The following is a 16216-nucleotide window of genomic DNA, read 5'->3' as shown; positions in this document are numbered from 1 at the left end:
TATTTCTCTCAGCCAAGAACTTGAATTTAACCAAAGTATCAACGGGGAGGGAAAAAAAACTGAAGTATTGAATAATTTAGCAACTTGCAAGTCTTCAACAGAAAGCTTGTGCAAATATGACTGATATCTGTGGATATAGGGTTTATCACAGAAACAACAAAAATGACAGTCCTGTCAAAATTGCAGGTAATGACAGGTGGCTCCCATATGACATAAATTGCTCCAGCGATGAAACATGCAGATGAAGCTTTGTAAAAATTTCTTTTTTAGTCAGAAGTTATGCAGGGAAAGGTGCTCTCAGGCTTCTTGCTGTTGGATGTGTGTGGAGCCAGTTCAGCAGCCGGGGGGCATTCTGGACCTGGTTTGTTTTCCTGTAGCATGGGTGAGGACCCCTTTCATAAACACCCTCCTAGATCCCGGGAGAATCCAAGGGAGAGTTGATGACACTAAAATACATTGTGTGAGGAAAAGGAAATATATTTTCAAATCAACTTTCCTGCAAGATCAGAGCATATTTTGCTGAACACTTCCAAGAAAAGAAAGTTTACTTTTAATTTTCAAATGAATAATTTCAAATTTTCAATCTATCTCATGATGTTGCAACAGGAGCTAATGTTCACTATGTGAAGAGATGTTTAAGTGAAGCATTTTCTCCACAGCCAAATACCATCCAATAGAGAGCGTGAGAGACAGAGAGACGAGGGGTTTTGAGGTTTTTAGTAGGGAACATTTGATTCAGTATGTATTGTATGAGAGGCTTTTCTTTTCTTATCTAAGAAAGATACAAATTGCACAAACTAGTTTGACAGTTCAGCTTTTGCCAGATCTACTCAGAAGCTGAAGGTGATTCCTTCTCATTGGCCATGGGGTGAAGTATACAGCAATCATACTGCAAGGTCACTTTCTGAGGGGCAATGAGGAGTTATTTGTTTTCATTTGGACCTCCTTAATTGCAGGGATCTGAAATGGAATAGTAACACTTGGGCTATTGGAATTCCAAGGAGAGAGCATGTAGCAAGTTCCAGGACTGATATATATCAGTTTTAATTAGGGAAAGACAGCAATGGTGGCCAACCATTGTTGGTGAAGTCATTCTTTGGAAAGGAATTGTGAAATGACCAAGTAGTAAAGTAGAATAACACAGTGCCAAACGGTAATGGTAATCTTTAAAAGATCAAATCAACTGGGGGAGGTGGAGGTAACTGTGATTAGAATCTTTCTTTAATTTAATTCGGTAAGGACTAATTCTAGCTTCTGAAGAAGGGTCACAGGTCTCGAAACGTTATCTGTTTTTTCTCGGAGATGCTGCCAGACTTGCTGAGTTATTCCAGCAACGTCTGTTTTTTTTCTTGCGGATTCTCATCCGCGGTCCTCTGTTTTGTACTGGGTTTTTTTTGGGGGGGGGGGGGGTGACTGTTCTTGCACTTGGTTTTCGCAGCTTTCTTGTACACATCCCTGAGTCTACCCGGGAATCAGCCCTCCATCCACAAGGTGTCAAGGGTCGACACGGGCTGTTTCATCTTTACATTTGCTCACAAGTGATTAAATAAAGTTATTGTGGTTGTGATTTACAACATGTGAAAGTGTCCCTCTGTATTTCTGTCATCGTTTGTGGTCGTTTGGATTCCAAAACGGGGTTCCGATTGGCCTGAACTTGGAACTGGGGCTGGAATGGCAAATGTGAGTGAGGAAGACAGTGAATTAGTCCAACGAGTAAACTAGTTTACTACAGACTGGGGGGGGATACAAAGTAATCTTTGCTAGGTGTACACTGAACCTGTGTGTGTGTGTATAGTGGCAGCTGCACTGAGTGGGAGTGGTGAGTAAGACTGGGAGTGGCTCATTCTGAAGCTTTCTGTGCTGCCTTTCAGAGGATTTACTTATTCATTATTCTCAGGGAGCACTGTACCACTCGCAGCCTCAGAGCTCTTCAGCGCTTTAGAGTACAAGCTGTGACCGTTGGGTGGAAGACTTGGACTCCTGTTAGTAACCCCTGGCTTTAAATTCTACAAGGACTGCTCTTTAATCTTGCCAGCCCAGCTGGCTGCGTGTGCGTGAGTAGATATGGACGGCTGGAAGTACTGTTTTAAGAGTTAACAGGAAAGAAAGCTTGGACCCTCCTTCGTCTCCTATCAAGGACCCAGTTGCTGTTCCAGTTCTTATCAGCACCCCAGATCAGAATCTGCAGTGGGTGAAGCTGGAAAGCATCAGCTTATCAGTGCTGGTCGCGTGGCTTCTTTGTGTACAACAGCTGCTGTTGAATGCATGGGCAAATACAGAGGCTCAGCACTGGCCAGTTAAACACAGAACTAAGGAACACAGGAAATACATGTACCTCTACCTTTTTTAAACGAGGTTTAAACTACACAATCCCCAGGGTTACTTCTGTGCATTGCTTATCCCCAATTGAGTTAGCACTAAGTGGATGTAGAAAAGAACCCCATAATACTCAAAGTGATTCATTACTAAAGGGTTGTAATAGTTTATATTAAAAAAAACACCATGGATGTACGTTTTTATCCAGCTGCTGCTGGCAACACTATTCCTGGAGATCCTTCCAACCTGGACCTCTCCCAATGCTTGGGCTACTACAGCTACAACAAGGTGAAAATCTTTATTTATCTTCATTGTCTCATTATTTACTCTTAATACTTTGTAAGGGGCAAGGGCTATTGAATTATCTAGTATTAAATTAGTTCCTGTATATACTCTTAACTGTAATGTTTTATTTATTTAAGTGACTAGCTTGTTTTTGTCTTTATGCTTTCATCAGAAACTAATTCCAAGTGGCATAATCATTATTCACCTTTTTAAATTTCTGAAATCAATAGAATAATTGATGGGATTGGCAGCATAATCAGTGAGGCAAAAATCTGATTGCTAACCACCTTCCAAAGAAAAGAAAGTCCTAAAGATAACAACACTGCTGTTTGCAATATTTTATACTAACATTTGTGAACACATACTGAACATGAGCAGAACATTCATTTTAAGTACATCATTTATTTGAAGATTCAACCTAAAATTAACCAGTTTATTATGAATATTTAACTGCTGGTTTTATTAGTTTTGTCATTTTGTCTGTGAACACTAACTGAACAAAGCCTAAAACAGAATGAGTTATTATTTGATGTTCATCTGTTCATTTGCACAATTACATTTAAATCTTAACCAGAATCATTGGAATAAACCTTTCTCCAAATTACTAGACTCCACTGTGCTTTAGGCAGACGCAGAATCTGCAGTGAGCTTTGCAGATTCAAGTGGCATAGAACATTTTATCAACTAAAAGTTTAAAACTCTGTTGCATTTAACATGATTTAATGCTATTGAATGTACCCTTCCATTGTGCTGGTAACATACTTTCATTATCTCAGTGCTGCGCCCGGATTTGACTTTACTTGTTTATGAGTTGCTTTTACTATCTCTGAACATATTGCTCCATCATTCACTGTTATATGCTTAAGAGAAAACACACCTAATTATTGGGTAATAACTGTGAGAAAGTTTTGTTTATCTCTCTCTCTTTCTACATTCATGCATCCCGTGGCAGCATTATCTCTTGATTCTCTTGTACTGTGTGTCAGAAGACTAATCCTTTTGTACTGTCAAAGCAAGTATTGTTTCAAGTTACTCACATGGCAGACACAAAGCTGTTCTCGTAATCAATATAACAAGTTCCTTTCTAATACAGTCATCATGGCACTGTTGATCTTTGTTGTTGATAACTACATCACTCGTACTAATGGTTAGTACTTCGTTTGGTAAAGAATATGGTGAGCTACTCTAGAGTTTAGTAAATCTAAAATGCTTTTATTACACCAATAATGTTATTCTGTTCCCTATTATAGATCTATTGTGATCTGGCAGAGCCACTTTATTGTGTTATTTAGTATATAATTGTGACCCTGCTGAGGAAAAGCTTGTTCATGCTGCCAGCTTCATTAGAAAGCTGGTTAGAGTGAGTGCTATTCCCAGTTTTAATTGTCTTTAATTATGAGCTCATGATTTTTTTCTGTAGTTAATTATTGAGTGAACCAGCAATAACTCTGAATACTGTACTTCATTGATTTCACTTGAGTGCTGAAACTTGGTCAAAATTGTTTATGGTGGCAAGTGCAAATCCTGTGAAATGCAGAATAGTTCACTTGCAGCTAAAGTTTCTTTTTGAATAACTCAAAACACCTGTGACTTTATAGCAGCAACCCTAAAATTCCTCCATTTAAAGCAATTGTCTAATCCAATATGGAGATAAGTCATTGGATATAAAATTATAATTCAACTAAATCTTAGGTTCCAACTCTCATTTTTTCCATCTACAACACATTATGCCATATAGTATCTGATCTGAGCAGGAACAGCTTAGTGCATATGATTTTAAGCAGATCATTATTTGAAATGGCTAATGTCATATTTTCGTGGTCCAGGGAATGACCTGCATTGTCAATGTTGTCATGTTCAAAAAAACATTTTTGAACATTCAACATTTGTCAAAGTCTTAAAAAACATTGCTGTCTTCACAAATGGTTCTGTGATTACACTTTTTTTTTATAAAAAATGTTCAGCAATGTTTATGCCTATAAGCAACAAGAATCTAAGATGATTTGGTCAATGGAGTTTGATGTTTTTGTGTTTCTGAAGATCTTTATTTCCATTGGTTATGGTTGAGTAAAGCAAGTGGTCCTGACAACAGTTAGGATAACTCCCTTCTAGCTAAAACTCTTCATGTGTTAATGATTGATTCTCTTTGGATGACTTGGCTGATTTGTACCAATTATTAACTTTAAACATTACTATGATATCCTCAGTATTTAAAAGTTTAAAAACCCCTGTCTTGAAGTTGATTTGTTTATACTGGCAGGCTATGGGCTAGCATATTCTTACTTGCCCATAGCAATGATTTGTTGAACATGACTCAGTTGTTCAATGCAATCTTCTTGACACTTTTTAAAAAGAATTTGTAGTTATGTGTGCAAAACATTTCACACGCAGTGAAGGTATTCACGAAAAACTGTTAACCATAATCTGCCAGCTGTGGGTTTTAAGAAGTGCCTGAATGAGGAATTAGTATAGAGAAAGAATAGTAGAACAGCAATGAATGAATGGTGTAGAATATAAGTGTGATAGTGTGCAAATACTTATGCAAATTATTTGTGTTTTAGGTTTGAAATGTATTCTGTGATTTATAAATTGATATAAGTCATTCACATTCCAGATCTTCTGCAAATAACTGATTCCATCGCAATCTCGTCCTTCAAGAAAATAATGAAGTCTTGGGCAGAGATCACTTGTTGTTCAGTATTAGGACAGTGGCATTTTGGAAGTTGAATATTTTTTTTTAGAAATTACAATAAGGGAGTAAAGTAGATTCTTTTTTTTGTGTTGTATCTTAAAAATTGCAGGTGACACAAGACAAGGAAGTTAGTGATAGTCTTCAGGAAGACGTTAAACTGGTGGAATGGGCAGACTTGTGGCAAATACCATTTGGTAGGAAGAACATGGAGTGACATTATAAACTACAGCCTCCAATTCTGAAATGGACGCAGGAGAAGCGGAACCTCGGCGTAAATGTGTACAAATTTTTGAAGGTGTCAGGGCACATTGAGAAAATAGTCAAATAGTCAGAAAGTCATATTGAGTCCTGAGCTTTATTAATACAGGTTAAGAGTACATAAGTTATGATTAAGCTTTAGAACACTGCTTTGGCCTCAGCTTGAGTATTATGTTCAATCTTGCCATCGTGAGGTGTTAGAAAGGGTGCAGAACAAATTTGAGAATGGTTCCAGAGATGAGGGACTTCAGTAACATGGATAGATTGGAGAAGCTAGGGGTGCTCTCCTTTTTGGAAAGGGAATTTTGAGGAGAAATTCCATAAGATGTTCAAAATTATGAGCCGCCTTAACAACTTTGGTAGGGCAAAAATGTTTCTGTTGTCCGCTTGAAAAGGAGAAAATGCTAATTTAAAGTGATTGGCAGAAAAATAAACAAGTGTGATGTAGGAAAACTTTATTTTTATTCAGTGGGTGACTATATCCTGGAATACACTGCAGACAATGTGATTCAGACAGATTGGTTCATGTCCTTAAATTAATAGAATGGGCACCTGAATGCTACATGGAAAAGATTTACTGGGTTACAGTGAGCAATTAGGTGAGTGGGATTAGCTAACGTCCTCTTCCTTAAAGTCTCCACAAGGCAAATCTGTGCTGTATTCATATTATGTGCATACTTTGATTCTAATTCTGCCAAGTAAATAAAATAATTTACTTAGGGTCCAATATTATATTCAAGATGGAACATTAGGGTGTCTATCAACGGCTTTCATTCAAGTTCATTGTTTTCCAGGCAGTTATGAGAAAATCAGGAATTCTTTGCCAAGATAGATAAAAGGAGTTGAGATGCAGATCAGTCGTGACATAACTGAATGGTGAAAATGCCTCAAGAGGCTGGATGATCTACATCTATTCCAAGACCAGTCCAACCCCATGCTACCTTTTGTTGGGAAGGACAAGAGGTGGAGTCAAACTTTTAAATCACATCCCTGGTTTACTTGCCAGAGTACGCTGTGGTGAGGATTGAATCAAAAGTACATATGTGTCGCTTGAGAAAAAAAAACGATCCTAACCCTGATAGTTAATTTCTGTAGGTTTGCAGGAGGACTGTTTCACAACCTATAATTTTTCGAGGTAGTTATTAAAAGACCCTTGGAAAACCAGTTAACAGGAGGAAGTGTTTGCAGGGCAATTTGCAGACTGGCATCGAAATGAAAGTAATCATTCTTAATCAATGAAAAGATGGATTGCAGAGCAATGTGTAATGTTGGATGCATTAAGAATGTATCCTCAGATTTCTGTCACTGTGTTTAGACATGTGTAAGTGTATTAGGAATTGAGACATTCTGCTTTGTTATTTCACAAGAAGCAACTGAATGAATTCAAAGGCTAGTGTCTGGCAGCTGTGTTGAGTTAATCATCCAACCAGTCATTAGATACCTTCAGGGAAAGGATTTGTTAATATATCTAGGTATAATAATTCTGATTTAGTTTAATCAGTGTGGTTTAATTTGACATCAGAGAACACACTATATCATAGATACTGACAAGATGGAACATATTTAAACATTACTGTTGACCGTTATTTCTTTGCTCTGAATTTATTTACCATCTTATCATCAAAACAGTTCCTGATTTGTTGTTTAAGTAAAAGCCTGAGATTTTTAATTTGCTAGGCTGTTGTGAATTAAAATCTATTCAAACAAATTTGGCTTTGGCAGAGATTTGCTTAAAAATGTTCTTAAATAACTCTGAACATCTCGTTGCAGGAATATTTAAATATTACATGCATTAAATATGACTCCAGAGAAATGGAGCTGGGGTTTAATTCAAATTCTGAGGAGACGGTCAAAATAAAATCTGCTGCTGTACAGTAGAGGATTGTGTTATACTATTTGTAAGTGCTTCGAACATTATGATTTATTGCAGAAATGAAACAAAGTTATTGAGCAAAATGAATGAAGTAAATAAACAGAATTTTAATGAAAAGCTATCTTATTAATTTGGTCCAAGCTTGCTTTTTTTATGCATAAAATAACAATATCCTGTCCAACTTGGATTCTCTAATCATAGAATAAATTAAAATGCTTTATTTTCACAGTTTGCTATTTAACCAGCATGAGGTAATCAGCATCATCCTCCAGCCACTTTCTGTGCTGCATAATTTAAACAAAGAGGCAAGTGCTCAGCTGTGTCTGAGAGACAAAGCTGGAAAAACACAAGTGATTTATGTGCTTACAATCTTTTTAGTGTGTATTGATTTGACTGTTACAATCCATAAACTGCCTGTATCAACTCAGTCCTGAAAATTACCTCAGAAAATCTTATTTAGGATTGATAACACCAAAACAGGAAAATATGTTCTCTCACATTAACTTTCCCTTTTCTTAAAGATAATTCATAAAGGAAAATTGTGCATGGAGTTTGAATTTGGCCATTCTAATAAAACGGTATTTTCTTCCTTTCACTCATCCTTATTATATTCATACGTTCTGCATTGTTCACAAGTTAGGACTTGAAGGTTTGTTCTGTCTGCCCATTTTCTTTGTAACCAGGGTTAGTTACAAAATCATTCCTCCTCTGTCAGGATAGAATGGATCCAAATTCAGGACAGGTGGATAAATGAGGAATATATTCAGCAGGTTGAATATGCTGACTATTTTCCATCCTTTTTTTTTAACGCTGATAACATAGCACTACAACTGGGGCAAAACTCCATGGAAAAACTGAGAAAACAAAATTGGTTGTAAAAAGAGTGTAAAGGAAATAAACTTGCCTCTTGTATTCTGCTGAAGATCCACTTTCAATCATATTAACTGCACTATGTAATATGCAAACTGCAGAGCATGAAACAAGTGAAGTCATGTATACATTTTCAGCTGTCAGTCATGTGTTTTGCACTGCCTGAAACCTCAAGTTGTTCAGTACGTATTTAGAACTCTCCAAATGTACTAGTACTATATCATTGAGTACTGTTGTTGAATGTGAAATCAGAAAAGTGTTTGAACAATTAATGTGTTTCTTTTTATGATGAAATAGTTCTGTTTGTAACTGTTTCCTCTGGGAAGTGGTTATTTTAAAAGAACCCAAAGTCCAAAGTATAAGGGGCCCTATCCTTGAAAGTTTTATAATAATGTGCACGTTTTCCAAATTATGGAGGGGGGGTGGGGTGGGGAAGGGCTGATAGTAGTTTGATTTCTTTGTTCTGGCCCCTGGCATACCTTTTGGTAACCCTGGTTACACAAGAGTTTGCAGGAGAATGATTTGTCACAGCATGGCACTGTATTTGAAACCACATACGCATAAGTGGTTTAAAATGGCATTTTTCTGCATCAGTTTCTCCACTGTGGCTACTGAAATGATTTTTAATTACAGGCTAGTATGGAACAGTAGTAATAGAAGTACCTGACCCCAGTGTCATCTGCCTCAGTGCTTGCTGTCAATGATTATGTTTACTGCATTGAGTATAATTTAGGCATTAGTGGACCAAAGCAATTTCTGTAGTTGACAATTGCTTAGATTTCTTTTTATTCTGAAGTTCAATTGGAATTACCAGCTGTTCTAACATTTTGATCAATAATTGTACACTTGTTTAATTTTTACCACCAGTGCTTGCAGCAGTTAAGTGTGGCTATAGAAAAGGTAATTTGTTTTCAACAGGATATGAGTAAAAGTGCTTTACTGAATAAATACATTTCTCACTTTAATCCTGTACCTTTTGAAATAGGACCGGAGTTTGAAACTTTTTTTCTTAGTACTGAAATTTTTAATGTGCAATTGAGTGGACCCCAACATGATTTTATAGAATAAAGGTGCAGCAATCTGTTGAAAAGACCATTAAAGCTACAACTGCAAGTTCATTTAATCTGAAAACCTGCTATAGTAAAAGTATTGATATGAACTTCACTTTATATTAATCTTAGTTAAGGGCATAACTTTCAGCTCCAGTTGATGTGCTTAAGGGGTTTTGCAAAAGATTGATTTAAGTGGCTTAATGTGACGTCCCATCAATTTTTGTATCAAAGGAACCTATATCTTGTGCATTGAGCTGGTAATACCACTCCCACACAAGAACCAAGTTTGGCAGAGGACAAGATGGTGGTGTTAACTGGGTTTGAATTTTGTATTAGTACAATGAGTTCTTAATCCCATAGAACAGTGCTTTTTGATTACTATTAAGCTCCAGTGAAATATCGGTATTTATTGGAAATTACAGTTAAATTGTGGAAAATGGCTCAGTACATCTGGTACAAAGTAATTTATTCCACTTGCATTTCAGAGCAGAAGTGGTGATTTTTTTATAGCATAACCTGCACAGTCATAAACTGGCAGGATTAGGTCAGACTTTGGTTTGATAGCCTGATTTGAATTTCCCCTGATTTTTGCTGTGTGTAAATACAATGTGTGACCACATCCCTTACCTGTTTTCTATCAAGTGATTTAGTGTAAAATTATCCCCAAAGCTTTAGCTTGTGATCCCCAGACTCTGTTAGATTGAATAAAGAGGTTTAAATTAGGCTGTTATAAGTGGCAAGTCTAAATTCTCTGAGCATTATCAGCTAGAAAGAAAGGTGCAGCAACTTCTCCAGTCTGAAGCATTAACGCTGTTTCTCTCTCCACAAATGCTACCTGACCTGATGAGTATTTTAAACATCTACTACTTTTATTTCAGGTTTACAACATCTGCAGTACTTTATTTTTGTGCAGCACATGTTTTGGCTGGTAATTTAAGAATACCAGTACCTGAAAGAGTCTGAAAAGCTGCCAGTAGGATTCTGGGCTATTATGTACAGTAAAGATTATCATGATTCAGACTGAATCTAGTCTCCATGGGGATTGCAATATAAACAGGGAAATTACTGGAATTTGTACTGAAGCATTTCTGCAGAATTAAGTAATTGATATGTTCAGCTATGTTGCTAATGTATATCAAAGAATTGTTACATTATTAAAACGTACTTAACATTTACCCTAAAGCTAATTTTATTTGTCTTGTCAGAAGGCTGAGACTGTGTATTACTGTTGCCTCACGCTATATGTGCTGGACAAAGACGATAAATGGGCAAGCTCTAAAGTACATTTAGATTGGTGTTGGCTGCTGTACTATGTTGTCAGTTAATTGAAAAAAAAACATTACTGCCTTCTATAGTGACAGTGAACATAAACGGTTTGCTTCCCAGAGTATGGTATGAAACACAGCTTGTTTCTTTGTGATTGAAAATGGTTCAAATCCTCCTAGGTGACTGGCATTGACTTTTAGAGCCCTGGACATATGGTACAGTAAATGATTTGTATTTACAGTACTGCCAGGCCTAGGTATCATGTTTCATAAAGGCAGTGTTTTGTAACAGTGCCCTGGTTTGTATTCCCAGTTCTCTCTTCGTTGTGCCATGTCTCGGTATCCAACTATTCAGGCGGCCATTATCTTTTACAAATCATTGCATCTGTTATCTTCTCAGGTTGCTATTGACAAAGGATAGAGGCTCAACTGCTGCGAACTCAGTTACCACCTTATTTATTCAATCTACACTGCCTGACTAAATATGGCAACTTTTTAAAAATTAAATCATTAAAAATAACAAATGCAGTCTTTTTAAGAAAATTTCAAATGCATTAGCTTCCATTTGCTGTGTCAGTTTAATTAACAATATGGATTTGATGTTCTGGCAGTGTTGAAGAAACCCGGTTGCTCTTTCCCGTAACATATTTGTACTAGAAATCTGAAGACAATGCAGAGAATGTTTTTTTGGAATATTGTATGCTCCTGAGGAATGCCACAGCAGCAATTGTTGCAGTTTTGAGGGCATGTCGGCAGATGTAGTAAGGAGCAGTAAATAAACTTTAGTGCTGCTTGAATAACTAGTGTTTACTGGGTCCGGAGTCAGCAACAGCTTCTATCATTCACACTGTATCCTCTGAAAGGTTATATTTGAATTCACTTTTTTATTTAACAGTGTTAAATACTATAAACCCTAAGTGTTGCCCTGGAGTCCCAATTAGTTGTCCTACAGGACATTTTGTCATATGCTTATTTTAAATGTCATTTTGAATGTATTCCGAATGCCCTGTTGCGTTCATCTGCATAAACCTTTATTTTTTAAAGAAAATTGTTTGTCAGCTCTTATGAGGGAAGTTTGGTCAACGTAAAATCTTTGAAATATATACTGATACAGGTCATTCTGCTATAAAGCGAGTTTCATCAACGTGAGTTTGCTTTAACATGATCGACGAATTGGGAACACTTTCTAAAGCGGAGACTTTTAAAATGTGTTTTGGCTGTAACACGATTACATCACCAACACTTCAAACGCTGTTTCTAAAGCACTATTTTTTTTCTATAACGCGGGGTTGCACAAGAACACAACCATCGTGTTATAGAAGAACTGACTGTACTTAATATCAGTGAGAACAAAAATACTTTATTATACAAATGGATTCCCCCTTCATTCACTTTCTTAAAACTCCATTTTGAAGAGAGACATGAGCACATTTAAAGTAATTTAAGTACAGGCAATTAACCATTTATTAAATAGCACTGAAAAGTAATATGAATCAATTAAGCTTTTGCCTATTAGAATTGCAAATAATCTACTTAGAGCCTAAAGTATATTATACATTCTGTCATCTCTTTTTTTAAAAAAAATTAAAAATGAAAAAAGTAATTTAATAGAGAAGGTATGAATTACAGCCTTTTGTTCACTTCATAATGAATGGGACAATCTAGAGAATTAAATGCGCTGTCAGGCAAGTAATCCATATCTTTGTTTTCATTGTATGCATCAAATGTACCGATCATAATCAGTCAATTGTTGGGTACCTGGAAACTTCTGTAGATGATAGCTAAATTTAATTTCTGAAAAATGCAATTTTCATCTATTAACAAGGAGTTTCAGAAATAAACTTGTTGATCTCACCTTCTAAAAATAGATGACTGTTTCCTAATGAGAGTTGAAGGTACAAATCGGGCAACAAAGTAATTAACATAAAGGAACATCATAAACGTATTGTTTAAGTTAACATAAATATATATTAGATATAAGACATCATTATTTCTGCTAAGATATAACATTTAGAGCCATGTTATACTATCAAGATGATTTGGGATATCAGATGTCATTGTGCTAAAAGAATCTAACAAATTCAGATGATAATGACTATTCTGATTAAAAAGGATAGAGACAAAGGTTTTCTTACAAGATATTTCAAATAATAAAGGCATAGATGTAAATTATCTCTTTTTTTTTAAACCTCTCAACTGTCTCTCTAAACACACTAAACAAAGTTTTATGTGATCTCGAGCATATTAATTCATGTAGGGTACAACCGTTGCAGATGAGAAAAGAAAATCACTCAAACAGTAGGATAATCAGCATTTGATGAAGTAGGAAAGCACAATTCAGACTTCAGTAGTCCTTGGTCAAATAAGAATCTCTGGGGACTTGATAGATTTTGTGGCCTTTTCAACAACAGAAACCATTGTAATATATTGTTTCATGCAACCAGCTAAACAAGTTTACATGTTGCTCCTAGTTTAGCCAAACAATCATTGAAACAGAAACTCTGAGCAGGAGTAGGCCCTTTGTCCTGTTGAGCCTACTCTGTTATTTGAAATGATCATGGCTGATCCTCAATGCTATATTCCTACTTTCCTCCCAATTCCTTTGAAATATAATAAAAATTCCTCTCTTTCTTTCCTTCTTGAATATGTTCAGTCACTTGGCCTCCACAGTCTCCTGTGGCACTGAATTCCATAGGTTCATTACTCATCGAGTGAAGAAATGTTTCATATTTTCAGTTCTAAGTGGTCTACCCTGTATCCTGAGATCGTGTCCACAGGTTCTACACTTCTCAAACAGGAAAAACATTCTCCTGGCGTAAAGTCTGCCTAGCCTTGTTAGGGTTTTATCTTTAAATCCGATCCATACCCACCTGTCATCCAGAACATGATTTCCTTCCTCCGAGTTGACTGAGCAGCCGACCCATTTTCAGCTGTTCACGTGTTTCATTAACAACCTACTTGGCATCAATCTCTCTCCAGTTTATCAGGAGTTGTCTCCTTTGTATACCTATTCTTTTTCTCTCTCTGGCCTCCATCTCCCTGTATTCTACTCAATCCCCACACCTCCACACCATCACATTATCAGCATAAATGCTACCCTTTCCCAGGCATCTTCAGTTCTGGTGAAAGGTCACTGGAATTGAAGCATTAACTCTGTCCTTTCAACAGATACTGTCAGATCTGTTGTGTTTCTCGAGCATGACTGTTTTTGTTTCAGATTTCCAGCAGCTGCAGTACTTGGTTGATTTTAGTCACTGCCTGCACCTTGGGAAAAGACCCACTTTTTCCTGTTCTGTCTCCTGCCCACATGATGATGTACTGGTGTGGACAGGAAGCAGAGAGTGGGGAAAAAAAATGGGTCTTTTTCCAGTGACTAAAGTAAACATAAAAGCACTTGGCATTACTGCAAAACCTGGGGAACTTGGTATCTAAGCTTTGGAGGAAATATCTCGGGCAATGGTTCCTCGTCCTGCTCTTGAAGATTCCTGAGATGAGCCCCTAGTAGCAGCGAAGGCTTTTATAGCATTATAATGAGGTGACCTCCCCCTGACCCCATATTCTTTGGGTTCAGTGCAGGAGGACAGTGGGCTGCATCTGGCTCTGAAACTAGAATTGAAAGCCAATGGACTTTCAGGGATACTACTCACCCTTATAATAGGAAAGGAACATTGGATACTTTTTGCAGCTCAAGCGGGCTGTTCCTAAAGCCATGAAGATGTATGATTTTAGAGGTCTCTTTATTGAACAGTGTCTGGATAGCAACAGTTCAGTTAAAGTTTGTTGCCCATTGAGTTATTGTATAATGAAAATTAAGAACTTGGACTTTATTTGAAGGGTGACAGAAATGATGCGATTAGGCATGCCTGGAGCTGACTCTTTTATAAATTTAAGTTAAAATCTAATCAGGAAAAATGAAAAGGTTTAGTGGCAACTATTGCTCTGCACTGCTTATGGCATTGTGAGGAAAAATAATAATCTATTTAAGTTCAGGTGCAATTTTATACACTAAGGTTTTGTGTAATGAAATACCATTTATTCTGACAAAATTTCACTATATCAGGAACAAACTGATTAAGCTGCCCGTGGACATTAATTTACAGACCAACACAGAAGTCAAAACTGGATCAACATTTACAGAGTAAAGGCAATACATTACTCAAGGCAGCTGAAGGGGAAAACACATTAGAAGAAGATTTATATGTTGTACAAAGCCAAATAAATGAGTTGTCTCAGAAAGTCAATGGAATAATAAAATGAGCACTGCAGGAAGAACTGTTGAAAAACAACTTGAGAAACAAAAATCACAATTTGCCTTTGGAACAGAGGAAAAGGAAGCTCTAAACTTGCTGGAAACCTTTTTAAAGGTACTCTCACTCTCAATAACAAGAACCTTTGCCCCCATATCATTTCTGATTAATGTTCAAACTTATTTCTCTGTCAAAATTCATTCAAAATATTTTTACTATACCCAAACGTTCAATCCATTTTAATTTGTTGTGAGTCAGAACTCAAAACATTGAACTATTTATTAAAGGAAAAAGTAGGATTTGCAAATCTAATTTCAGGCAAAAAACACTGCGATGAATAAAAGGTTTATGGGCACAAACCGTATCACTTAAAAATCTGGGTGGCAAGTTGTACCACTGTTGTCACTTTTTAAAGAAGTTCTTCTGGGTTATAAGCGTGTTGCTGTGTTACTTTCATTTTTTAAATTCCATACTTAATGTACTTTTGGGGCCAAAATTGGGTAGGCCTTACAAACAAGCAGAGGAATTGCTATAATCTTCTGTCCCTTCAATTTAATGTAGGCAGCAAACCACCTTTTACTTGAAGATTGCTGCATGTGGCCAGCGTGACAATTAGTGTCCATTGGCTGCACAGTTCAGGAGGTGATCCAGAATCAAACCTTCCTGTCTTCACCGAAATGAGCTTGCATTGATTGATTTGATTAATTAAAGGGAAGATTGTGTGGCTGGAGCAGCTGCTGCCCTTTGTTCAGGAAATGAATGTGGTCTCCATCAGAAGGAAAAATGAAGCAATATGAGAGAAAGCATTTCCGAGGTGTTTGGACATTGCACTGGAGACCATGGTAGAGGAGGTGAGCTGTTAGGAGAAAACTCCTGTTACCAGGGGGGTTCAGGCCACCCTCATAAGATGTCCATTTAGAACATAATAGAAATAAATAGCCATGGAGGCCAGTGGTAGGAATCAACCCCGAGCACCAGGCTGGGGTTCACAAGGATTGGCGTTACTGCAAGACCTTTGCAGGGGAACTTGACATCGAAATCTTGGTGGAAGTAGCTCAGGCAAGAATTTCTGGTCCTGCTCCAGAGGATGCTTGAGATGAGCCCCTAGTGGCAGCGAAAGCTTCCATTGTGTTATAATGAGCTGACCTTGGCCTGACCCCATATACTTTGGGTTCAGTGCAGGAGGTCAATGGGACCTTCCTGCCTCTTAAACTAGGATCAGAGGCCAAAGGATTTTCAGGGATCTTACACTTCTCATCCTTTATAATAGGAAAAGAACCTTGGATAGTTTTTGTAGCTCAAGTGGACTGTAGCTAAAGCCATGAATATACATGCCCCTTGGGAGTGGTTGTGATTTC

The 16216-nt window shown here is 37.0% G+C and overlaps 1 protein-coding gene across 2 annotated transcripts in view; it reads left to right on the top strand.

Moving 5' to 3' along the window:
* The first annotated feature begins 2327 nt into the window (after positions 1-2327).
* The window catches only part of tox3 (TOX high mobility group box family member 3), a 113920-nt gene continuing 100031 nt past the window's right edge, over positions 2328-16216 (top strand). For both annotated transcript variants that reach the window (XM_072547348.1, XM_072547346.1), the window contains exon 1: positions 2328-2604. In XM_072547348.1, the coding sequence (XP_072403449.1) occupies positions 2503-2604 (102 nt within the window). In that variant the 5' untranslated portion in view covers positions 2328-2502. The remainder of the gene's footprint in view (positions 2605-16216) is intronic.

The sequence above is a fragment of the Chiloscyllium punctatum genome, chromosome 26 (assembly GCF_047496795.1).
Source record: "Chiloscyllium punctatum isolate Juve2018m chromosome 26, sChiPun1.3, whole genome shotgun sequence".
NCBI classification, from domain to species: Eukaryota; Metazoa; Chordata; class Chondrichthyes; order Orectolobiformes; family Hemiscylliidae; genus Chiloscyllium; species Chiloscyllium punctatum.
This window is presented reverse-complemented; position numbering and strand designations above follow the sequence as displayed.